We start from the raw sequence: 27092 nt of genomic DNA on the forward strand, positions 1-27092 counted from the left end.
GAACTAAAATCACCTATTTGTACCAGGTCCCACCAGGTAACGTAATCTACAGGTAAAGTCATTGAGGTTGGAGGAGGGAATGAGTCCATAGACTTAAAGTGGCCATGTCCGGTTACTTGCCTAAGTTTTATTTATTCCAAATCATGATTTTTTCTGATTGGTTACGCTAATTGTGAGGAAGATTACATTACTAGAAAATTCAAGTAAAATTCAATAACGATTTAAATATTATTGGAAGCAGAAGAAAATGTGGTACGAGCAACTATTTGGTGTAATTATTTACTAAATTTTCTGGTTGTCGCAACATTAAGTGTGTTTGTTTAGTTGACTGTAAATTTTTTAGGTTAAATAAGGGGTCAATTTATTTTTGGACCAGCATCAAGTTGTGGCAACAGTTACAAGAGAATGTAGAGCGAGACCGTAACTAATTGTAAAACAAATAGTAGGGGGTTCCAGCTGATCTGGCTGACCTACTTTTTTGCGCAACGGTCACCGATTTTGACATCATACGGGATTTTGGTTCTTGACTAACCCAAAACGATCATCTAGCGTTACAGGGTTCGATATTGAATGGTTTGGATGATATTATAACCTTTCAAAGTCTCAATCGCCGCAACTTTTCTTGGCTTAAAAGTGACTAAATTTTGAGTTTTATGGGTCATATTATAGTTTTTGAGTTATTTGAATAATTTAATGCACAAAAAAAAATTTTTATTTCATTTGTTAATGTTTTCTGAGCTCGAAATGTGTACCAGTGAGAAGTTCTAAGGCTGGCCCCATCAAGGTCAGCCAAATTAACCCCTCTTTTATCATAAAGTTGAAGGTTTTATCAATCGTCGTACAATCTTATTGAATTAAAAACTTTTTGGAATAAAAGGGTTTCTTTTAATTTGCCAATTTTTTAAATTTCGATCAATTTTTTATGAACACCGATATAATAATCAAGATTACGCTGAAAAAAAGTCTGGATTTGGGATACAAAGTGCAGTGCGTGTCTCCAGTAATAACTTGGAAAAAATATAAGCGCGAAACATGTTATAGCCAAAAATTTGACTGATTAGATACTGCGAGTAGTTGAGATGGATAAGCTTTACTGTTTTTATCGTTCTACGCATATCGCACATCGCTCGATAATTTTTACTAAAAATTAATCAAATCGAAGGACGTGTCACGTTGCGTATGTATGGTGATTTACCAACGCTATTTTCTAACTTGTTTGCAGTACCAAAGTCGAGGATGAAAATTAGACGAACGTTAACATAGTTTACTGTCGCTATGTACTATCATATAGTCACATGAACCATGTGCAATGGAAGCAAGAGAATCTCGCATTCGTTGATTTATTATGATATAAACGGTAGTACTCTGTACTGCAGACATTGGGATCCAAATAGATGATTTTTAATCTCTATATCTCCACTAAATATGACCGACTTACACCTTTCTGTTGACGATTACCTACTTTTATAAAAGTGTAACAAGGATGATTTCGGCCCATCAAAATGCAATCCTTTCTATGAAGACGATATTATCAATTATTAAATATTTATGCAGAATTATTTAGAGCAGAGAGGTTACTACTATATACCTAATAATATTTTACACTATTTCAAAGGGTCATTCCACACGTAGATCGGATGTAAAACTATTACTTTATCGTCGTCGAAGTCCATAAGAGCTATTGTAGTAGATATATTGAGATTTTTATTATATTTAAATAAGCTTTATCAACAGCTCGAAATTTTCACTGATGAATTTATTATTCCATTGAAGTCATTGAGTCAATATACTTTCGGCGATAATTTCCAATAACTATTTTATCATTGTAATCAAGATCAGCGTTCGCCGATCGCACCAAATTATTTGGAAAAAAAAAAAAAAAAAAAAAAAAAAACATGAACGCGGGCGAGCCGAACGCACTTATCATCTGATACCGCGAACAAAAGCCTAAATTGGGTAACAAACTTGAAGTAACGACTCTTTTTGGTGTGTGTTGCCGGGTTAAAGTCTCTTTGTTGAGTGCATACTGAATCCGGGTGTTCAAGCGAAGTTAATTTTAGGCTAGTTTATCCGCGTCATAATCGTTAAGGGGGTCAAATATAGTAAATTGTGTTTTGCAGTTTTTACTTTTTCTGAATGATGAAATTTGTGCAAACTTTGGAATATCGCGTGTCTAGTTGTATGCGCCAAAATAGCGATTTTGGTGGTAAAGGGCCGTATATATTTTTTTTTTTCAGGATAAACGGAGTTTTCTTAAATATCGATGGATCTTTGCGTTTCAGAAGTTTTTAAAACATTTGCACTAAAAAACAGATTTTGGCGGATACGACCTTACATCGTTATAGTTCACGAGATTTTTTCTCATAAATTCAGAGATGAAATGGCGTAACCACCAGTACTTACGACCTTCTGCCCTTAGTTGTATAATTATTCAAATCTATTTTTTTGTAACGTGTTTTAACATTTGTGGCGGAAATACGAAAAAAAATAGATATGCCCTTTTACTTTTATACATGGTGGAAGGTCGTATATTGACGCATACGACCTTATACCATTATACACGGCTTATGACTGTGCTTGTGGGTTGAGTTTGAAAATTTTATGAAAAAGTACGAAGAATATCTAATTCAGTTACAGTAGCATACCGCAACTTCAAATCGAATCTAAACTAGCTGCAAATCCTTTAGTGTTTCCGTCAATCTTCCAAACTTTGCTTGGTCAACTCCCAAGCACAATAACAATTCCCATTATTTCCCAAAATTTCAAGGAATGTCATTACTTCGGAAAAGTAAGAATTGTAAAATACGATTTGCCGTATTTGACGGAGATCCGGCATCCCCTTAAGTAGCCATACATTACTATTGAACCCCGATTAGCTGTCCAGAAATAATATAACCAACTGTCTGAAGATCAATGCAATAATATCCAGAAATGAACGATGATTTACTCAAACGCTGTATTCATCTATTCATAATTCCCCATGCTCGGAATATTATACCGGGAAATGAGTAACCAGATCCTACTAAAAACTTAACGACACAACCAAGAATCACGGGTCAGCTTATGCTTACCGTATCGATATGCTTGCTGACGCACCGACGGTTAAGGTTTCATCTTTTTCTGCATCATATACGTTAGAAAGACAGAGAAGCCTGGGATTACTGACTAAAAATCCATTGAATAAAGCCAGGGAAAAGTCAGAAAATTATGATGGAACACAGGGAAAAACATACTTTTTTTTATAAATTGTTTTCAAATTTCAAATACGCTTCGTTAATTCAGCTTAGCTAACATTAGAAAATGATACTGTTCAATTTGTAATTATTTGTCTGAAACGATGCAATACTATTTGTTTTTTAATACAAATTTACATAACGAAGGTGCACAATTTCTGGAGCTTTTGGTCATAAATGCCAACCAACGTTACCTGAATTTCGTGAAAAAAGATGAGGGCATTCTGAATATTTTGATGGAAAAGTCGCGGAATTTTATTTGAGTAAAAACTATCTCAGGTCGCCGCAGGCACAAGTTACAACGGTTATCTGCCGACCTCACGCATACAAGTATAAACAGGTGTCTATATCTACTTGATAATGGAATGATGGGTGGGTGGCATCAGGGTTGGGCTAACAGTTACGCCGTAGGAACTTCGCAGCGATCGATAGTAACATTACATGTATAAAGGCTTAAGAAAATGTTATAGTTAGTCGCTTTCGATTGAGTAAAATATCATTTTCTATTTCCATTATCAACGCCTACACAGCAGTGATGCGGCCATGCCGCAATCGATCAAATTCTACACGCAATGCCGAATTCAAATAGCTCCAAAACAATTTTTTAGAACACAATGACGCCAAGAAATATTGTAAATGAATAAATTTCATGGCTTTTTTCTCGCATATCTAACAAAACAGTTTTCCGATATTTTTGGTCTACATTGCATGTACAATTGCACTGACTGCACTATTTTGTCAATGATAGTAAACTTTTTACTCGATTGGTAAAGATTGACCAAAGCTTCCTCCTCAGCAACTTCGTAGAAACACACGATAAGCTGTTTTCAACGGGATATTAATCTACGAATATTTTCTCGAGTGACAAACGATTGTCAAGTTTTCCGAGTAGTTTTAAATGATTTCAAGTGATTTTAAGTTATTTTTAAGTGACTGCTTTCCAAAGTGCTTTACGATTTCAACAAGTTAATACCCCGTCGACTGTAAACATCAGTTGGGGAAATTACAATATAAAAGACTTGAATGAATACCGAAAAGAGACGTGCAAGATATAACTCCGTCCGGGATGCACTTTGAAATATAATCATATTCAAATGGGCCAAAATTCACCGATGTGAACTGCTACAAGATAATTTTTATAGTAAATACAGAATGTCAATACCAAATGGTATCAGATTAACGATGAATTGACACTAAATATAATATATAGAAGGTCACACCGAAATTCTTAACTTCCCACTTTTTTTTCTCCCAAAATAATGAAAAAATAAGGAAAGTTATTATCATCACCCGAAAAATCAAAAATTAACTTGTCTGTCTATCTGTCTGTATGTCCGTCTCCGTGTACGTATTTTGCCAGCTTAGGGAAAAAATCTTCGAGAAGACAAAGTGGGGCCCAATCTACAGCAGTGTGAGATTCTTACTGAATAAAAAACCACCTTTCATTCTTTAAGATCACTCTGTCTGCTGTTGTATGCTGTATTACACTTCGATTCGATCTTGAGCGCATGACTTTACACTTTAGTACAGGTCTCTTCCTGCTCGCTCCTCAATTCGGAGTTTCTTATTCAACAGTGTGGCGAATCCGATGACCGCATTCCATTTGCAATTCCTCTTGGAAGAGAACAGCGAGGTCACAAAATATGCAATCACCAAATTTATTAAACCAGAGTAAACAAAGTCCTTGGAGGAGACGGCTATCGATTTTCTCAGATACATCTCGCTAAATAACAAGATTCCGTGCAATTAGGTACTTATCATGTTTAGGAAACAGATTGTTTCTCTGGTATAATTCTTTTTGATGTTGCACTCTGAATTCATCAATGAAAAGTAGCCCTGTGTGTACGGGTGAACAGCCATGAAATAATCTTGATTCTTCGTAGAAAATCATAATACTCTGGAACGCGAATATTCACCATCATTCAAAGCACAATCCGTATGGTTGAATATCTTTGTTTACGTAACCCTTCTTATGCTATTGGTATTATTTCCTTTAGCGTTGATCTCTGTGCGTTTCAATGCATTCTTCAATAACAAAATTCGATAGTGTGCACGATTATTTTCTTGTCTTAACCGATAAATTGTTTTCTTCAAGGTCAGTAACTTTTTTTGATCATTCGAATTTGAAATGCAGTACATTTTCTTTATTTCAGCACGTTTTTCAAGTCTTGCTTTTTTTTGGAGAAGTGTTTTTTTCAGTCGCACACAGTATTCGCACCGGGTTCTTTTTGTTAGTAGCTTGCAGTAAATGCTATGCCAGTCTCCATGATTATCGCGATAAGCAGTTTCCTCCCGAAAGAGGCTTTCGTCAATTGGTCCGGTTCCTTTGCATGCGCGCATGCATTGAAATTTAAATAAGATTCCAGGTAGCAATGTGATATCTTCGGTACTCCTAAGCGCTTGCATTTCCTGTATTTCTACGGACTTCCCCTGAACCTGATAAGAGATTGTACCATTTGCATGGATAATGACACTCTTTTCTATTACGGGACTATTCGTGCCATTATTGGACATGAGTCGTATGTCTGTGAATATCCAGCAACGTTCAGTTCCTCTACATGATTCAGTTACGCACCACATCGGTGGTAGCTTAACCAAAATATCGTTGTTTATCCATAGACCTGTATTGGAAATATTCAGGTGATTTTCTGGTCAAATGTATGTTTTTGCTTTTTATTCATTTTCTTTGTAGTATTTTGACTAGAAATAATACTTACATGTACTAGTGATTGCTTTCAGAAACCCACTGGTACTTGATTTCATCGAATTATGTGTCTGCTGAGAAATTATGGTTTTCCTGAATGCTAAATTAGGTGAATCTTGGTAGCTTTCGGGTTCTGTCGGAAGATGCCAATGTATTTGGGGATTGTCAATTGTACTTTTCGTGACCTCTTTGTTTGTATCCAATGCTTGAAAATTAGGCTTAAGTAGTTTCTTTTTATCTATTGCAACAAATTATAAAATATATTATTAAAAAAATACAAATTACATCTGAACAAGACCAAAAGGACCAAAGCTGTGTACAAACTTTATTAATGACTCGCTATTGTTATTTTCAGTTTTGTACATACAGACATTTTCGTTGACTTATTCAAACTGTAATCAAGAAATTCATTTATTCTATTTGAATATGGATCAAATGTTACCATACAATTCAATTCAATTTGAGTATGGAATAAATGTGATCATCTAATTTAGTTCAATTTAACTAATTGCAAATATGCGAAAAAGCTGTTTACCTAGTATTTTGGTCTTATTCATGACCATGTATGTTTCATCGTTAATAGGTTCCGGTTGAACGCAGGCTCTGTCTGAGTTCAACTCTGGCAATATTTCACGAAGGAGTTGAGCCTTCTCTTCTACTTCATTTACGGGTAATGGATCTAAATTGTGACCATTTTCAACTGGAAGAGATTCGAGCATTACTTAGGACATAGACATCATTCATGCAGGTTACATTCATGAAACATATTTTAAATATACCTAGTTTTTGGCATATTTACCTTCTTCATCGACACACATTCTGTCAACTGGGGAGATTTTCTTAGTCACAGCTGAAGCATTAGCATTCGATTCATCTTTGAATATAGAGGGTAACGCTGATTCTGCTAAGCGAGGTCGCAGATATGGTGACTAAAATTTGAAAATTAGTCATATTAAGCAGAAAATCACAAAATATCAATGTAAGATAATAAAAATTGTACCCATTCGTAGAACTTATTTTAAAACTTCAATCGAGTTGCACTGTGCGAGAGGCAAAAATTCAAGAACAGACAAATTGATTCAATTTACCTCAGCGACTACATTCCCCTGAGAATCATACTTAATCCATTTCCTGATTATGCATTCTTTGTTGAAGTGTTTCTCACAAACATACTGGTTTGCTTTGAGTGCTACTATTCCAGGGATCTTGGCTTCCCATTGATTGCGAAGTTGTCGATTTTGCGGTACTCTAAATACTGAGCACTTTACTTTGTGATTCCTACAACCGGTCTTACATTTTGGAACAATACAGGCTTTCGGCATGTTTGTTTTTCATTACTAGAAATCAATGAAAATGAAAATGTAATAAGAAAACCGAAATACGCTCGGCGCTGAAGGTTACATAAAATTAGGTTATGGACATTTGTTTCGAAAACATTGCCAACGGGTGTGACACATCTAACAATAAATGCTAGCGCGCTTAGCGGGCGTAATATCAACGACAAATTTGCCGTCCCTACGGTCTTATATAGTTATTTTTACACCGTGTATTGGAAGATCACAACTTTTTATCACGACATAACCTAAGTTTTGAATTTTTTTGTTCATGAGGTAAATCATAATTCTTGGGCTTTTCGTATCTTAATTATCTTTCTTGGTTGGATCGTGTGATGCCAGTTTTTTTGTGAACCATAGTCCACGGCTCTGAGTCCCTGTAAGCCGGCGTTTGACCGGTTTCACTGCATGATTTCGTTGAGAAATTAATTTCGTCAAAATTATGGTTGAGCGACCTCGTAGCTACCGAATAGGTATCTTTTATATTTCTTATTTTCTCTGATTTTCTTGTGATTTTATACTAGAACTGCTTCTGTAATTTTTATCGTCTTTTACTATCGCTATATTTCTTTTCTCTTAGTTTTCTGTGCTAGTATTGCTTATTGTATTTTACTGCTTTTGTATCGTATCGTCTATTATATTTTATTTGCTTTTGTGCATGATTTTCTATCCCAAATCGAGTACCTTAGAGTACAGCCGAGCGAGTAGATTAAGCCGCTAAGTACTACCGTACTTTCTGTCGCTTTCATCTATGGTAAAACGGTTTATAGGGGTGAAAACGACGCCCAAAGATGGGCACCCAACAAGGTGATTTCTTGATGCGCTCGATGGATTTGAATGAAACTAACGCTGAAGTTTTCCTATTCACTAGAAAAAAAATTTTTGTGTTGGTTTCATTCGACTACATGAAGTGCGTCAAGAAATCACTCCGTTGAGTGACAATATTCTTGGCAGATATTCTGAGCTCTCTTGAAATATTTCATCCCAGACCAAAGGTTTCATACATATTAGAGTATTTCAGTATTCACTAGCAAAGTATTGGAATCTAACAATTAACAAAAGTGAGTACTAATGATCTCTATTACTGGAGTACTCAATTACTGGTAAAAATGTTACTAGATCGTCGAACTTCAGTACTTCGGTGCTTATTTTCCCCATTGAGTTTCCCTGATTGTTGGTTGGTGGAATAACTGATCGGTGATAAATAATTATTGAATGGATGTAGTCCATGAAGAATTCTTCCACCATTCAAAAATACAATTTTATTTATAATTCTGATGACTACATATTGACACAAAGTTATGTGTATATTGGAAGATTTTCAAATTGGTCATATTAATTCCATTTTGAAACCCATTGCAGGACATGAAGATAATAATTTTGTTCATTACTGCGGTAGTTCGTAGTCATTACCTTGATCATTACTGATAAATGTGTTATTGCAAAGTCACAACTTGAATTTTATAAATCTATGAAGGATAAAATACATATTGCTAGCTTCAGGATTGTGTTATCAGATTGCGGTTTCGATGTGGAACCTGAGTATAATTTTTCAAAGAGCCTATTCGTACAATTCTGGGATTAATTTCTGAGCAATTTTGGTATGTTCAAAATTTAGATCTCTAGATTCATTGAACTGAACCCCATAAATTTCCAGGCTGACTTGGCATCGTAATACGTCGAACAGATGTTATATTTGGGAAAGTTCAATGCTTCGTTATGCTTTTGGAGCCACGTTTAAATCATATTCTTGATGATGGTATTCAGCATGTCATTGTAGGTTTTGAGTAAGTTGATCTTATTCTGGTAGGGAATATTGCTATTGATTATTGTCTGTGGGATATCTCTTTCAGCTCTTGGTTCTCCAACACTTGATTTCAGATGCTGGATTCCACGAACCTGAAATATAGGTATGTTACCAATCGTGATCGTTGCGTGATGAATTGAAAATTTATCAATACTAGTTAAAAAAAAAACACGTTGAGAAAATAAAGACACGATTTAAATCCCGGTGAAAAATAGACTAGATTCAATTGAATCAATTGGTGTAAAGCCATGTAAAACTTTGGTTTGCAGTTTTAGATTTATTAAAAAATAAATAGTGCTACATGGTTTCACTTTTACTTGGACGAATTATGTTGATAAAATATCGGTATTTGTCTTTTAGGAGAAACGATAAATCATATCTAAAAAGAATAGCAAACGGCGACAGAAACCAGCACACTCATTGGGTAATTCTAATCAAGGGGAAAATCACTCGAAACTTGAGTGACACAATAATTTTTTCAGTTCCACTGATTTAAATTAATTCAGGTATTTGAAATTAATTTTTTCAATTTGAATGAATTTCTTTAATTTAACTTAATTCATTTCGATTCAATTCATTTTAATTCATTCTTTTGTATCTCTTGTTAATTCAAATTAGTGTTTCTTCTCTTTGAACAGACAATTCTGGCACGAATCCAAATCAATTCAAATCAACTTGTCCTAATTTTCAATAACTTAATTATTTCTCCGTTAATTCTTATTATTTTAGTTACTTTTTAATACGCCAGTTAATTCTCCGTATTTCAGTTATTTTGCAGTAATTCAGTAATTACCATTAATTCGTGTGAGTTAGAATTAATTCACCAACCTATTGACACATCAATTCGGCGAATAATTTTCCCCTCGATTCTAATACCCGGACTGCAATAATACGCATTTTAAACAAGAATTTTATTAAAACAATTATTCAATTGGTCGAATTAATCTGTTATTTTTTCTAATAAATAATTATACAAATGCCAGTATTTGGATGAAAATACTTACATCAGAGAAAGACGATTGCTTTTCGTTTGCTGGAAGTGGAGATGATCCAACCAGCGCCATTAAAGCCATTGCGAAAATTATGAGAGTGACAGTAGTCTTCATGTTAATAAACTGTAGGAAAAAACGACATTCAATGATAATTATGATTCATACATTATGATCCAGAACCATGCATGAATCTATTCAACTATTGCGTCAATAATTTCTAACTAACTTCATTAGCAGAGAAAGCAGACGGTAGGTAATTTGATTTTCTTTCAGCGATGAAACATTCTCGAATCAAATGTGTTACTTTGAATTGCGTTAATAACAGATGATAAGTTCAGTTTAGACCTATATCACCCAAGCAGTATTACTAGTTATGGAAAATTGGTCAAGAATTTAGTTGTCCAACAGTGGCGGTCTTACCTTATGAAACTGAGGATCTGTCTCCGGATCGGTAATGTGCTCTTTGCTAAACAAACATGGGCTTTTATAGGAACACGTATCAGAATGTAGGTAAACTTCTTATAATCATAATAATTCTGTCTGATTAGACGCGCGTTGCAAAAGTTTCACGGGATTCCCCTTTGTGATTATCCTCAATGACCTCACGATCTCTCACGAGCTTTGATAAATTATGATTCACCTCGTAGCTGTTGCAGCACGTATCCAAGTCTCCCTCTGTGATAACTATTATTATTATTATTTTTTTATTTTATTTTTGTTTTCACATTTCTCCCACGAATGCTGCTTTTTTCGGTTAAATACTCCGCAGAAATTATAGAAGTATAATATAATACCCTGCAATATTATTTACAAATCCGGGTACTTGCTGCACATTAAACATTATTATACGGGAAATTGCTATGTTAATTTTTCATAGAAGTGTAATTTAACAGGAAAATTGAAAATTTTCTACCTGTGGGGTCCGGGTTGTTTTCGGAGAAATTCGTTTACTGCCTCCGACCGTTAGAATTTTATTGTGACTACCTGTCCTAGGCACCGTTGGGGATCTTTCACGAAATCGTGGCCATAAATCGAGGGATTAACGGAACTTTGCCAAATTTGGTATACCAACGTTTTCGCGGTCGCTGATTTCGAATCCTATATCAAAATTTTGAAAAACAAAATGGTGGCTCCAATATGGCTGACTGGAACAAGAATTCTCCAATAAATTCGATAAGAAATCCACTCTTCCGATGTTTTCGAGGTTGTTTATTACGAATCTAAAGTCAAAATTTGAAAAAAACAAAATGGTGAGCTCAATATGAAAGACTTGTACAGAAAAATATTTTATTCAGACCAAAATGACAATGATTCATTTGAAAGTAGGTTGCTATAGAAATCTTAAAATTATGATAATACGTAGTGATTACGAAAATATTTAAATTATATTGATTTTTATACACTAAATAGAATGCTATTCATTTTCAAGTAAATATAGGGCAATATCAGGAAATTATAATATTTATTCGTTAATTAATCTACTCAGCAATCCGGAACTTCAGTAGTCTTCGTCAGACGAATCGCTGGAGTCGCAGTCAGTAGACTCAACTGGAAAAGAGCTTGAGCTACCCTCACTTGTTGTAATATTTGGCGCAATTAATAAACGTAGTACTTCTGGCAACAATGATTTTGATTTTTTTAATGGCAATTTGCGCAAGCTAGATATGTGCGGGTCAGATGTTAATAGAAGCCGTGAAAAAAGGTATTCCATAGTTTTTACCCTGGAACATTTCCTCGTAAAATCTATTCTATACTTCTTGATATACTTATTGCAAGACTCTTGAGCGTCTTCAGACATTTGTCCGATTAGCATAGAGCCGAATTTAGTATTTCCGCACCGTGAATCAAAATTTTATGCAGCGAAGTTGGCATATGATACCAATGATACAAGCGCGCGAAGTCGCGAGCTGTTTGTAAGGCATAATCTTGAAATCTAATTGAATCAATTTCATGACCACTCGAAAGAGCCTGCAGTATGATATGGAAACGTTTTATTAAATCTTCATCCACCCCTGTGATAGAAGCCGAAACACTAGAATTTTCAAAAAATCGTCGAGCGGTATTCCCGTCATTCGAGCTACCAAACCCAGGCTTCGGTTGATCGACTATCAATCCTAATCGTAATCGGAAACCTTTTTGAATTCCTTCCTTTCGTATTTTCACACTTTCTTTATCACTTGCAGTACGTGCTTGAGACTTTTTTATGTCAAGTTTGTACCCTACATGTAAACAGCACTCGAAGAATCTAATCCATGCATGCAAAGTTGACAACCCAAACTGTAAATGATCCCTCTTGATTTTCCTGTTCAACATCGCATCAATATTGTTGAAGTCTTTTGAAGTAGCGTCACACAAGTAGCAGCGTTGAGTCGATGCAGTTTCTGTGATCGCGTTACAAACTTTACCGTCAATCATGGTGAAAGCAAGGTCAATTGAAACGATTATTGGTTTGGAGTTTACCACAGTTTCGAAAGGTACAAGGTTAGATGCTTGTTGTTTAATGAATTCCATTTCATTAACGGTGGCTTCACTATTTTCGTGCAAAAATTGAATCCTGATTGGTCGGCAAAAACGAGGAGATGATGACCTTGGATTTTTCCATACAATAAGTGTATTCTGTGATTCTGGGTCGACTGATAAAAGCTGTAGTGGAACGAGTGATGTGAAGAAAATTTTCGCATCGGACTTGCTTCCGTCATCATCGGAAAATTTTTGTGTGAATGTACTCTGGCCAGAAGTGCCATCGCAACCCCACTTACAAATTAAATTCAAGTTACGAACTTTTTCGCGAGGCATACTGTCAATCAAATCTGCTTGAGTCAACAGGTTCCTTTTAATTGTGTGATCCAGCAAAGCCTGCAGTTTTACTTCGGCGCTACATTCCGTTATAGTGATGTCTGATTTGGTTGGGTAACAATTGGGCTTGCATTGACGAACTTTGTTGTAGGATGGAAATAAAGTGGAATTATTTTCTCTGCTTGCACTACGAATTGTCTGGTATTGTGATTTAGATAAATTCGCTTTAACTAAGATCGACAGAGCAGCTTCAGGAGAAAGAAGGGTTTCCGAAATCGATCCGATAGATCCCCTATACTGTTTTGCTTTCGATGAGCTTCCAAGTGTGATATCTTGAACAACTTTTGCAGCATCTGTTTTACCAGGTGCCCGAAGACTCATTTGGGTCGCATAGGATAATTCTTCGGTACTTGTCCCTGCACGCAATTGTTCAGTCTTCCTCCGTTTTGTACGGCGCTCACTAGCTTCGGAAAATTCAGAAGAAGGCCGATCTGTGTTGCTGGATTTTGGGGCCTCCAGAGTTTTTTCGAATGGAACGAACACACTCAGCCATTCGGAAAACTTATCGAAAAATTTGTCCTCGTGCCTCGAAACGATTTTCCATTTCTCATTGAATCTTGTCAACAATCTGCGGATGGTAAGTTTTAGATCATCCGATAGCGTAAAAGGACGTTGTAATTTTTCGGACATGGCCTTCTCAATTTCCTCATACGCTGCAGCTGCACCCTTATTCAATTGGTTTTTCAGCAGAAGGAATATGTCCCTTCTGGTCAAACCCGGTACCGCATTTTTCCTGGTAGAACCAGGTACCGCAGGTGCAGGACCATCTACATCGGCCGAAGATTCTGAAAAATCAAAGTGTACATATAAATAGGCCATTACATATTCAACCTCACTTGCTATTATTCGATTCGCAATATTGTTCATCAATTGTCATTAATCATTCAGAACAGAGAAACAAGCTAATGTTTTGGGGGGAGGGAGAGAGGGAGGGGTTCCTGGGGCACCGGACCCATAATGTGAGTACACCCCTGGGTAGATATTTCGAAACTACACAATTTTTGTCGAAACCATTTCTCTATACTTCAGATTTCCTTGTTCGAAATTGAGAAAAATGCACTTTTCAATATAAAAAATTGCATCAACAGCGGTGGTGCTAAAAATCGCAAATTTTTATTTTTGTTTTCTCTAAACAATATATCAATCTACAAGCTAAAACAAGAAAAACCGCTGAACAATGCCGGACAATTCAACTTTTCTCTACGTGTTTACAATCTTTCGTTGTAATTTTACGGTAATTTTAGCAAGTATCATTCTTTTTTTTATATCACATGCATCAATCTTATAAAATGAGAATTTCATGGTGATATTGTACACACTTTCCCCTTTCGAATCCATTTTTTTGATATTTTTTCAGTTGATTATTGTGACCTTCAGCACGTTCTAAATATAACAGTGAGAATTGCACTCGGAGCGCGGTGCGTCTAGCTCGAGCGAGGGTCACTTTAGAACTGGAATACAACAGCAGGGTTAAGGGATTAACCCCTTCCAAGACTGGAATCTGACGCTTGGACTATTACTCTACCTGACCCCCCACTTCAAAACCCCGCAAATAAAACTTCATTTTTGACCTTTTGGCCAGGGATTTTGGATTCTGTCCCACTGGCTTGTCCGGACAGTAGGTACGCGAAGGGTCGGAAGGGTTGCGTATTGTTTAAGCACAAGTCATACCTGCATGCTCCCACTTTCCTCCTGTATACAAAATTTCCATTCCTACAACTAAGACTTCCGGTACAAATTATTAACCAATCCTGGATTCCCACCAATCACAATAATCAACCAATAGGAAAAATTGACGAATCAATAAAATCCTACTCCCTCCACATTTTCTTAAAACTCCTTCACATTCCTTCTTCTATTTTTTCGAAATAGTCAGTTCTCATCGAGACATCAAACTACCAACAGTTCCTATCAAGACCTCAAGCCAGTGACAACTACCTAACGATTTCAAAGTGGAATTGCTTCCGACAGGTATGCTATTTTATTTTCCGACCAATGTGTTTCACGGTATTGTACTGCGTGCATTCTTATTTATCCATTTCACAATACGAAATGCAAATACTCATTTCTACCGGTTACTGCAATCAATTTATAAAACTCATAGCTATGTATACTAGGGTGTCCCTTAAGGGGAGACGTCAGTGAAACTCTAAACTATTTCGATTTGCTTGAAACTTGAACTTATAATAAAACTCCTTAAAAAAAGTGGGTTTCATTCGGTTCCAATCAGTTACGTTCCACATGTGTCCACTTATTATTTAAAACAACGTCAGAAAGTGGTGTTTTTCAAAAAACTCTGCGTCACAATTCTCATTATAAAAATCTGAAAAAATTCTACAACCACCTAATTGTTCCAATAATTGGTAATTTAAAATTTCCACAAGAATTGTCAACTTAGAGTTGATATTAAGAGGTCAAATTTTCAGGGAATTTTTTTTAACAATCTGGAAGCGTTTGAACCCCTGGAGCATGAAAATTCAAAAACATTCCTGCTAAGGGACACCCTAATGTATACTTGAAATGTGGCAGTGATACGGATGACTTTTGTTTTGTCACTACAGATTTACCGCCGAGCACGTACAAACATGTCATATTGTTTACTTTTTCTTAATTATAATTTATACATTGATAACACAGATTGGACTCGTTTTATGTCCCTGTACCAATAGGTACACTAATGACCATAATCCAAACACCAATCTACATGACAATAGTAAATTATTTACAAATTTTCGAATTATTCTTGATCATTTTCAATCAAATTGTAGTTTTACTTTTTTTATTCCTATTTCGCTATGTGATGCAGCAATAATGATCGGGTTTATTCTACTGCCGAAGAAGACACAAAATATCAAGGTCTACCTGTAAAAAAGTGTTGATCAGTATCAGTGCCAATAGTAATAGTGAATACTGCGAGGAATACTGCAGAAGTAATCGTGGTTATCTGAGTAACGGGAGTGGAAACAATATTTGCTCCGAATGCGATATTTCACAACGATTTTATAAACAGTTTAACGATAAAGAGCCCATAGTGAACAACAATTCATGAGGTGATCTGTACATGTTTTAAAGATTTTTCTTTACTTTTCTTATTTACGTTTTATAGATTCTTATAGATTTTCACATTTACATATAGGCATACAACACTGTATAACTTCATAAATTTGTACTTATACTGGACAATTTTATTTTGAAATATATCATTTTGGTTCCAAAGAGAGTTTCGAAGTCGGTACGGCTACACGTGGGCGTTGACAGAAGGATTTAAAGGCCATTACTCTTGGGCAAATTGTCCTAACCAGTACTTGGCGGGAGAAAATATTCGATTCTTAAATATATAGCGCATTGCGCGAAGCTACTATCGCGGCACTTTAAAGTCCATCCTGGACAGTAAGCGAAACCCCCGACGGCTGTTCGTAATTGTATAGTTTTGTAACATTGTAACTTTGTAACATTGGCCACATGGTTAGCGATTTGCAAGGGGTTTCGGGCAGTGTTATATATGTATATGTATTATTGCAATTGTTTGATAGTTAACCCCTTCTTCTGATTTATTAAAAATATAAAATCGCAAACGTGGGTTTATGACGTCATCGTCGAAGAAAGATAGTTTTGTAGATTTAGAGCTGACGTCATAATCTTAACTTTGCAATTTTATAATTTTAGTCAATCAGAAGATGGGGTTGACTATCAAACAATTGCAAAAATCAATTATAGCCCTACAAACGATTCTATATCGCTATATTACGGAATTTATTGAAAAGATTGAACTTTATATATGATTGTTGACTAAATACATGTAGAATTTTTTATTATTTCATTTAAAAAAAATCGTTTCACCATCAAATAATTCTAACTGCACTACAATCATCTACAGACGAACTGCAAACGATTTTACTAATTAGAATAGATTAGATTGATGGCTTGTTGGCTAGACTGATACTAATCGCAAATCGCAAAGTATATCGCACATCTTGTATATACATGGTAAATACTGTCGGTGCGTTCCGAAATTAGCCTGCAACGCCAATAATTCCCTAGGACAGAGGCAGAGCTACTAATGAACTCGAGATCGCAAAAGAGATAAAAGATCGTTGACAGCACCCCGAGCCAATATCAGAACGCACCCTGCATTTGCTCCAAGTCGCACACCGATCTCGTAGGTCGCAGCGCAACTAATTGCCCTCAGTTACGAAATTAGCTCTCAGTGTTGTCAACAATCTTTCATTTCTTTTGTACTGCCTACTTCGTGAGTAGCTCTACCTTCGTTCTAGGGAGTTTTTAGCGCTGCCAGCTAATTTCGGAACGCACCCAACATACATTAGTGCAGTTCGCACATCTATGGATAACACTCTAGTTTATGGTTACCGCTCAACCGCGTTCCGACGTCGCGCGACCGCGCTTATGTAAACCCACCTTTATAGCGACGGTGGCAGTGTAACTCTGGCAGACGTCAACACTGTACGCAGTGCAAATACGCCACAGTGTGTGTTTTACATATATGTAATTTATATATACATATCCACGGAGGTGGTACGGTGTACACCGAGGTATAACAAGGTATACGTGCACACGACGTGCGTAGTCGGCCATTGCATGCAAGTTGCAGCTCGTCCCCTCTCGAGTTGCGCTTTGAAGTATTGTTATATTGTTCGTAATTATGGGTGTTCTAGTTGTTAAAAAATCCACTACATGCAGAAAAAGTAGGGTAAGTTTTACTAATTAGACAATATCTGATAATTCTACATGTGAATTCCTTCTGTGGAAAGATTGTTTCGAAAGTTTGTACGCATCCTGGTACACCGCATCGTCTTTTGTCTTCCCTTTCATTTTGCCATAACTATTAATTCTAAATGGCAAGTTCTAGGAAGATTATAAAAAACAAAAAACTATCAACCTTGGTCAGAAATTCAATTCAAATTATGGTTAACGTATTTTTGGGGTAACCGTTTCGGGAATTTCTCTTTATGTAGCCTTCCAGTAACGAATTTGGCATTCGTGAAAGACATATTCCGCATCGTTGAAACGGGCAAATAGGTCGTTCACGATCTAACTGGACATTTGGTAAACGGCTGTGACGTAGTGCCATTATGTTCATGATACACATAAACTGAGTGTGTGTATACCCATGTATACATTGACGCACACATACGTGAATAATTGTACATGCATAGAGATACAATATATGTTGTGACAAACATCATGATGTCAGCCAAAATTGCTTCTTCTTGCTGTTTGCAAAAACTATGCTCTCTTATTATCTAAATCCCACAGTTTGTCAATATGCCTATAAAAAGATTTTCAAGTGCTTAAAATTTAAGTCCTACACGGACAAAAACAAAGCAAAAACAAGCATCAGATTCGATTCGTATCGTCATATCAGATTATAAATACTATAACACAGTGGATGATTTTAAAAGTCACAGTTCTGAAGCCAGATACTAAAATTGAAAAATATATATCTGCTTGTAAAATATTTGACATTCTTTTTGTTACCTAATGTAATCTAGAGTTGGAAAATCTGTTTAGGCTACTATAGTAATCGGATTTCATACTTAGCTTGCGTCAAACGTTATTGCATCATTAATACAGGTGACCTGTTCAACCTGTTTTAACAGCTGAAGGTTAGCCAACGTTACGCATGTAACAGTTTTGTATGTTTACACGTTTTTTTTACTGTGTCTCGTACTAAATGTTTTTGCTCATAATTATAAAGTTTTATGTATAATAGGCAGACCTGTTAACTAATTTTTATCTCATTTCTGGTATGACGAAAAAAATGACTTGTGAAATCAAAGAACTAAATGTACAAACAACAGGCTCAGCTTTCTTGTGTCAGATATGACTATATCAGGAATCATATAAGTTAAAATTCATAGTTTACGGAGGTTTTAAAGGATTAGGTTCAGACCTGATTATTTTATCACATGATTTTTCATTTTTAATACATCAACTCTTACCAAGTCATTATTTAAATTCTGGTCGTAGAAATACGTCAATAATATTTTGAGAAACTGTTAGAATACAGTTCTTTTGAAATAAAAAATGCTGTACAAATTTTAAATACTCTTCATAGATTCTTTGGAATTGTAGAAATCTAAACTATTCTTGTAATTTTCTATGTTTCAGATCAGTAGAATGGTGCTAGGGTTGTATTCCTAGGTATAGCACACTTTTTTCTAGACATCCGGGTACTAGAGCCATCGAAGGCACAATTTTACATATATATATATATATCAATCACGACCGTGTCTCGTTCGCGAGAATAGATTTTTGAAAAAATACAATCAGAATCGCTTTAGCTAGATCCCTACAGTTGGAGTGACTAACAATAAGAAACAGTTCGACTTGTTTACTCTCGTAAGCCACATTTTGGTATCGTAGTGATTTCTTCGCATCGACTTATTTTTTTTTCTTAAATAAATACCAATTTCAACAAGTTTTTGAGACAATTATACACCATCATGGGATCGTCAGGCCAACCAGACCGTTCTCTTGGCGGAGGGTTATCCTTGCCGCAGTGGATGAAGAACAAAATTGATGCAAGGTATGTTATTGTAAACTAAATATCACAAGATCATCCCTGATTAAAACGAAATAATTACATTTACATTATGTTCGTTACATCCAACTTTATCTGTTTGTTTTCCAAAGTTCATTCACATTTCGTTTAGAATGAATACCATTATTGTTCCATTTTTATGTTTAAAAAATCTCTGAAAATAAAACAAAAATTCATCAAAGAAAGATAAAACAAAAAACTTGTAATTGAAGTAGATAAAATCAATCTATAAATGTGAACCTTCATGACTAATATCTAATAAAGACGAAGTCAATAATATTGATGAAACGATGAAATTTTAGGAAAACTAATTATTTCGTGACTTGAAGTTTCTCTAAAATTTGGAAAATTGTGATTGAGCGAGACATACATATTCATAGTTAGCAAACTCAATGTTTTCAAAGTCACTCTAGAGTCGAAAACTAGTAATTTTTTCCTTAATTTTTCAGCGTGTTACTGTTATTAACACCAACCTGGTCATATTTATCCACTGTATTTTAATTAGAGCAAGCTATTATTTTGTTATTAATTGATAAGAAAAAAGACTGAGTATCGTGTTTAATTAATCCATACATGGAAAGTCAAATGTGCATCTTATCTGTCATATTGTTGCCATAGCGAAATTCCTCTAGACCTCAACGAAGGGTATCGAGCAGAAGTTTTCTAAGGCTTACAGCGCTTGATATCAAGGAATGAAATTAATGTTAATTCGCTATCAAGCTGGCCGGACTGATGCTAATTCATGCAAAAGTTTGTTTACACTCTGCATGTTTACACTTAGCTTGATTGTGACTAAAATTTTCCTTTCACACACAATGTGTTACGCACAAATAAGATATCTAGCTAACCTTGTCCATGGAAAATACCAATAAAGTAATTAGCCACACGTGATTAGGGAAACAAGCTCTTGTTTACTTTCCGTTATCAAGTATTCTGCAATTATGATTGAGTGTCAGCTGTTTTGAAGCGTTATACGTATTATGCACACAACACATATTTGTGTTTTACTTTTTATTTATTTTCACCAATTGAACAGTATTCACTTATCAGGTCGTGAGAGTTCATTGAAATTCGTTGTTTTAATATTGGCAAATTTTCAACTGAGCTGTGTGCGAAATAGCAGCTAGTTATAAATATTATGATTGTGTTCGTTGAGTGTAATCATCATGTAGGCATGAATGGATGTGTGAGAGTTGGCGTGCATCAGTATCACGGGACTGCCAGGGTTTATTTTTAACTAAGGGACTTTCAAACTCTGCTCACTAATTTCGCACAACAGTGAGTTGTGTTGAAGAATACAAAGCATTTCAAGTGTTAGGTACAGTGTAAAGTATTTGTGTCAGTCATTACGATATACTAAAATCATATTGTTTTGATAAAATGAAAAACTATCCGCTGCGGGTACAAAGAATTCATTTGTTTTTCCATCACGAACCAAACTTACGTACCATCTCAAACAAAGTGAACGATTATCTAACTTCTATTCAGATTCTAATCGATTTATTAAGGAGACGTCAGTATGCCGTAATTGCTATCTATATCGATCTTTGTAGATAATTGAGCTTGTGACTTCACCTTGCTTTCAAACATTCAGTCATTTCTTATCGCAAACCGCAGAATACAATAAACTCAGAACGCGTTTTTGTCTGTACTGCAGAGAGAAAACTTGGCCAATCCCTGATTGAACTATAGTTTTAATTTTTTAATTTTATGACGTCAGTTGACCATCAAGAAAAACTAAAAGTATTTACTTCTGACATAGTGATCCTTTGGTTTTGGCAATAATTGGCATCAATCACGTGGACAAAAGTGGGATATTGTTTGCTTAAGTTTGTGTAAAATTGGTATGAATTTAAATGCTTTAATAATTTGATATTTTTGTTTTTCAGATTTGACTTTGACGATTCTACATTCAGTCCACCTTCTTACGACGACAGCTTCTTTTACGTACGATATCCTAAAAGGGAAGAGAAAAAACCTGCAGAGGAAGGATTCAGACCTATTAGCGAGGTTTTGAACGAAAATAAAACCATCACGGCGGCCACACAAGTGACATCATCTCAACCTCAACCTCCTGACTTCAAGGGGGTCAAGGAAATTGATTTCAGCAAACACCCGTTGCCTTGTCAACCCTTCATACCAAATGCTGTCCAGAAAGGTGAATCAAAATGTTTTATTTCCTATTGTCATTAAATTTAAGTTTGTAACGTTCATGTATCGATAGGTTTACAGTAAAAAAATTTATTTCTCGACATTGAGATACTCTGAAATGCAGTAAAATATTATAAAGCAAATGAAATGCGGTTTACGAATTCCTGCTAAATAGAGATTTTCTGTTATGTTTCATTACGTTAAAGTTACCAACTTACAAGGTTGCCAGTTTTAATATTACTCACTTTATAAACACAAACCTTATAAAGTAATTCTGAACTTGCAAAATTTGATTAATTATTTAATTTCAATGTTTCATTATATTGATTTTAAAACCTCAACCTTGTTTTGAATCGGCCCCTTTATACATTGAATTAGAGTTAATTTCATACGCATGCCGGTTGTCTTTACTGAACATAACAGAGTATTTGTGAAATGAAACGAGACGGAAACTCTCCAACTTATCTTATTGTTAGTCCTTAGTTACCACACTTCTATCAAGCCAGGCGTGCTAACCACATTAGGTGGTGCAAATTTGCACTGGTGTGGTTACTACGGGTCAAATCGACTTATTAGAACTGCATTTTATGGTATTGAGCAACTAGGTATAAACTGATGTCAAATTGATTTAAACAATTCCACGCGTCAAGTTGCACTTCCAGCCTATGATTAACAGGTTTTTCTAAATATCAAAATTGCATTAATGTTGTATCTGAAGAAACATGCTGGAAAACAGGTCAAACTGTTTCGCGAGTTTCTATTGATATCCAAAGTAGAGGCGTGACTAGAGCAATACAGGGTTGTAACTGTGAATTTGGAAAATAGTTTATGGGTTTTAAAATATACGAACAAAAAGAGACAGAAAACTTTTTGCAAGTGACTCAATTTTTTTTTACAAACATTGAGTTAATATCGAGTGAAATATATGTTGAAAAACAACTTTTATAATTAGATATGACCAGGTTAGCGTAGTATATTTTTTCTACCACCAGATAGCATCTTTTACTATTCCGAATCACTATATATCACAATCTGCTTTTTTAGTTTTTCGCTTTGTATAAATATGTTTTGAGTGTTTCAAGTAATTGAAAATATAATTACAATTACTTTTATCAAATCCTGGATGCCTAAAGGTTAGCATAGAAAGTTATGATATGCATGAAATATCATTTGATCATGTTGCCAATCAATGTACTCCGAGGTACTTTTAAAGAATATGATTTGTTTTTAGAATCTAGCGTGATTTATGCTGTTGAGTTTTAACTTTAAAATCAATTATTTCCAATCCAATAATCGCATACAAATTATTACTTGCCAAACAATCATGTTTCACAACAGTGTTTCCTGTTTGCAGTAATTAAACATTACTGGGTTGAAGTTATCCACGTTTATGTACGAAAACATTTAAAAAATATAACTATTTTGCAACTTCAGAATTACGTCAGAGGCTGTGACTGACTCGAGTTGTTTATAACTACTGATTGTTTCTGTAAACATTATTATAATTTGCCATCTGCTGCTAGTTTAACCACCTGCTACTTAATCAAACATTATAAAAATAAATCGGCCACAACATCTTTTGACGTGATCATGTATTGACACTTATTCAATATATTGACAAATATTCTATTTCAGTCTGCAAATATCTTGAATAATACAGATGGTTGACTTACGTAGAATACATATACACAACTGTACTTACATGTGACTAGCAAACTTTCCGGGACCAGTTCATGACGTCTCAGCTACACTTCCACTTCCAGCGTGATACTATATCAACAATTACTCATTATCAGTTAGACAAACCGCGTATATATAACAGAGTTGCGAGCCCTCAGAAAATCAGTTTTAAGCTTGCTCTCGAACGAGTAGTTTGGTCTTGATGGCCACCAATTGTTGCGCTACTGTAAACGTGATGTTTTCGTAGTTTTTTTTTTCTACTCTTTATTTTGTAAGACTGAAATTTAACCGTGCTGTGATATTAGTTTTTCTACTTTTTTCCTACCATATTGAGTGAAAAATTCTGTAAGTTGGAATAAAATGCTGTATGATATTGTCAAATCTTACAATCAAGGGCTGGAAGCTGCCCTTTATCGTGTCTCCGAAGGCATTATGGTTACATTTGTTTCGACGAAATGTGGTGGGTTACTTCTTATTTATATCTTACCAATTCCTACAGCTATTGCAATTCAATGAACATTATGAATCCGTACTTATATGGTATTGACAGTTGGCTGAAGCATTTCATCTAGCTCTGAATCGCACATGAGGTCAAAATCATGAACGTTAACATAAAGAAACATTTTTTAAAAATCGAGATTTTGCAAATTTATAATGACTGAAGTATTCGGGTTCATAAAATCTAAATACTTATATTTTTCTTTATAATTAATCCTTTTTTTTAGATACATCTACCAAGTCTAACTTACTTCCATGATTAAAAATAAGTCAAATTCATGAATCTAAAATGAATTTCTTTTTAATTTTAGTCACGGATCCAAAACCACCGAAGGCAACTCATGTTGGAAAAGTGAAATCTCAGGGTATTGACGATGGTTTTCATGGTCAGTCAGCACTCTGCGGTAAATCAATCGTCCACGTAGCTCATCAAATGACGTCAGGAAAAGTGACAAAGGGTTTCTCCGTCGAAGCAAATCAGATTCAAGAATCCGCACAATGCACATCGAGAAAAGAAAGTAAATCCTTGCCTGCTACTCCGCTGACGTCGCCCGCATCGACACCAGATAATTCTCCCAAACCACGACGGAAGTTGATACAATCAAATCGCTATTTCACTGGAGCATACTTACCTGACAAGGAGAAATATCAGGGAGGCTGGATTCTGGCTAGCATCTTGGGTCAACAGCGAGAATCTATAGTCACTAAAATCGCGGAAGAAGATGAATCAGAAGAGGTCGCTACACCAATGCCGACGAATCTTAATCGTAAGAAGTCAATTTCGTCGCAGAATTTGACGTATATACCACCAAACGACACTGCCGCGCCATTGAGTAACAAAAACGTGTACACGAATGTATTTCAAGCAAAACCTTCGGAGTTGAGAGAAATGAACTTTTGGTCCCCCACTTCAATGTAATTCTATTTTCTCCTCACTTACTTATCTGTACATTTCTAAATCATATTCACATCGATAGACATGTACATGTACGATGGGCTGTTACAGTGATGATTAGTGTTCCTCAGATCCGACTTTCGTATGGAAGGAGTTTTTCATGTATTTTATCTTCATTTTTGTCGATTCTTCATTGCTTCTGAGTGTAACAGCTTTGCAATAAAGACGAAAGTCATCACTTTTGTATTTCTGACTATGCAGAAAAAATTATCTGAAGTGTTAGTTTCCATTATTCATAATTTTTTCTCGAGTTTTTTTTTTTTTACCATATAACGATCATCATGATTATCGGATTTAACGATCCGCTCGGACCTAAATTTTCGTGATTTTCAATGAATTTGATATGTGAAGCACTCTCCGGTGTTTGCATTATCCGTTTTTCTTCCATCTATTTAGTATCATTATTATTTATAGCTTTTTTGGCTCTAATCTTATAAGCAAAAGTTAGAATCACTCTATTTCTGATTGTATTTTGCCATATGTTCAATGAATCTACTTATATCAGTATAATAGTGGTACATAAGTTTAAACTTTTTCCTCAACACTAATTTGACCTGGCGGTTAAGGCTACGCTGAGATTTCACCGATTTTTTTTTTTTTTTTTTTTTAACCAATTTTTGTCTAATATTTTGACAATAGAAAGTATTTATTTATTTGATTCCAAGGAAATTTTAGCACTTCTTGATGGCTTTGAGCTATAATTTATTATAAATTGGTGTGTCATATGTATAGTATAAAACGTAGAGGAAAAAGTATAAGCAGAGTAACAGTTAACTTTTAAACAGAATAAAGTACAAATTCTATATTTATTGCAATTCAAGTTTCGACCAAATCCAAAGCAGAATTATAATCACTGTAAAAGGCATCTTTAAAGATGCACTCAGACACTTAATGCGAATTCCAAAATATTCGATGATTTGAAAACAAGCAAGATAAAAAGTATAATGAAGATGAATAAGTCTAATCAAAAAAGTTTTCCCGAAAAAAAAAAAAAGAATACGGCGTATATTTTTTGCTCTTTATATTAAATGGCAATGTTAAAAGTGATAATTCAACGGAGCTAGACGAGATGAATTAATAATAAAACCATAAAAAGAGGTTATTCATCAATTAAATTATATTTAATTATAGTTTTAAGAAAAGTGTTCTGTCATTTGTTATAATGTATGGGATCTGTATGTAACTGACAATGAGCTGATATACAAACGTGCGAAGAGTATACCTGAGTGTTTTATTAGCTAATTATCCATCTGCAATTTTTCATTCGCTCATCACTTGGTTATTGTCTGTTAGTTTTGCAGCTGACCATTGACCATCTGTCTGTGCGCGATAAAATATTTTTAAAAGGTCAAATAATAAACTACTGTCTTGAGCAATGAGGTTACGCTTTATCGAGTGACCTCAAACGGCCTTTATATCGGCTTGTGCAAAGATTGTGAAATATCAGTCGCGTGATGAGGAACGTGCAGATCGCGTTATTGTGAAATGCTGTTAATTGAGTTTTACGGAAGTTTGTTTTTCATATACATACCTATAATGTAACCGATTGAAATATCAACACAACTGATTACGTTTGGTATACTGAGATAAGAATTTAACTAACATCTCAACTGCACATTTGTCATATTGTTGACATTAACTCTCTCATTATTTTTGGTCCTATCACCAATATTGTTTGCAGAGTTTTTAATCGTCCACAGAATTTTGTAACTACTTTCAGGCATGCTCGTGACTCTGAAAAATACCGAATAAATCAATCAAATCTGATTAAAGTTGCTTACCAACTCGTAAATGCCTGAGCCAACAAGAAAAACGTTGAACAGTCTTTCATTGACTCGGTCAAGGACGTATTGCCGGTGCAATTCATTCAAAAAGTGTCAGAGTTAAAAAATATCAGAAAAATACTCAAGGAGCAAGGGACTAGGTTCTTTTTTCGATAATGGCACAGTAAAAAATCGTGAACTTGGAATCAAATGATATATAAAAGTACAATACATAATTTAAAATCAGTTTTTTTTGTACTAATCTCAAATGTTTCTCTCTGCCAAGGGCTATAAAATTTAACACTTTTAGCACCTTATATCTAACAAGAAGAGTATCGGACCTCTGGGTCACGGATTCTGCTCAAACTTATAGGGTATTTTTTTGGCCTAAAATGTAAAGCTTGCGATACGTAGTTTCATCTCATAAGCCTCTCTTACTTCTTGCGAAACGTTCAACGTTTTTATAAAATTCATTCTCCAACATTTTATTTAGTATATTTTTATTAGATATTAGAAACATTTGAAGTGTCGCATAAATTTTCACCTTATAAAAATAT

The 27092-nt window shown here is 35.0% G+C and overlaps 2 protein-coding genes across 3 annotated transcripts; one reads left to right on the top strand and one right to left on the bottom strand.

The window, feature by feature from the left end:
• Positions 1-4642: 4642 nt before the first annotated feature.
• LOC124407245 lies at positions 4643-7296 on the bottom strand. The gene is made up of 5 exons (XM_046883206.1): positions 7026-7296; positions 6737-6866; positions 6473-6637; positions 5951-6175; positions 4643-5854 (listed from the first exon to the last, which is right to left on the bottom strand). The coding sequence occupies exons 1-5, from the start codon at positions 7257-7259 to the stop codon at positions 5190-5192; spliced, it is 1419 nt and encodes a 472-aa protein (XP_046739162.1). The 5' UTR covers positions 7260-7296; the 3' UTR covers positions 4643-5189.
• Positions 7297-17479: 10183 nt separating this feature from the next.
• On the top strand, positions 17480-25807 carry LOC124407259. 2 transcript variants are annotated; one of them, XM_046883223.1, is made up of 4 exons: positions 17480-17634; positions 19056-19473; positions 21378-21646; positions 24129-25807. In XM_046883223.1, exons 2-4 carry the CDS (start codon positions 19391-19393, stop codon positions 24734-24736), a joined length of 960 nt encoding a protein of 319 aa, XP_046739179.1. In that variant the 5' UTR covers positions 17480-17634; positions 19056-19390; the 3' UTR covers positions 24737-25807. The 2 variants fall into 2 exon arrangements, with proteins under 2 accessions (XP_046739179.1, XP_046739180.1); XM_046883224.1 differs by having other exon boundaries at positions 24135-25807.
• The last annotated feature ends 1285 nt before the right edge of the window (positions 25808-27092 follow it).

Source organism: Diprion similis, chromosome 6 (assembly GCF_021155765.1).
Source record: "Diprion similis isolate iyDipSimi1 chromosome 6, iyDipSimi1.1, whole genome shotgun sequence".
Lineage (NCBI taxonomy): Eukaryota > Metazoa > Arthropoda > Insecta > Hymenoptera > Diprionidae > Diprion > Diprion similis.

Excerpts from the sequence above, each read along its gene's own strand:
- LOC124407245 (XM_046883206.1), bottom strand. The coding sequence starts at position 7,259 with ATGCCGAAAGCCTGTATTGTTCCAAAATGTAAGACCGGTTGTAGGAAT. Across the intron at positions 6,867-7,025 it reads AGGGGAATGTAGTCGCTGAG|TCACCATATCTGCGACCTCG; the intron begins GTAAATTGAATC and ends TTCAAATTTTAG. Across the intron at positions 6,638-6,736 it reads AATGTGTGTCGATGAAGAAG|TTGAAAATGGTCACAATTTA; the intron begins GTAAATATGCCA and ends AATCTCTTCCAG.
- LOC124407259 (XM_046883223.1), top strand. The coding sequence starts at position 19,391 with ATGGGATCGTCAGGCCAACCAGACCGTTCTCTTGGCGGAGGGTTATCC. Across the intron at positions 19,474-21,377 it reads AAGAACAAAATTGATGCAAG|ATTTGACTTTGACGATTCTA; the intron begins GTATGTTATTGT and ends TTTGTTTTTCAG. Across the intron at positions 21,647-24,128 it reads ACCAAATGCTGTCCAGAAAG|TCACGGATCCAAAACCACCG; the intron begins GTGAATCAAAAT and ends TTTTAATTTTAG.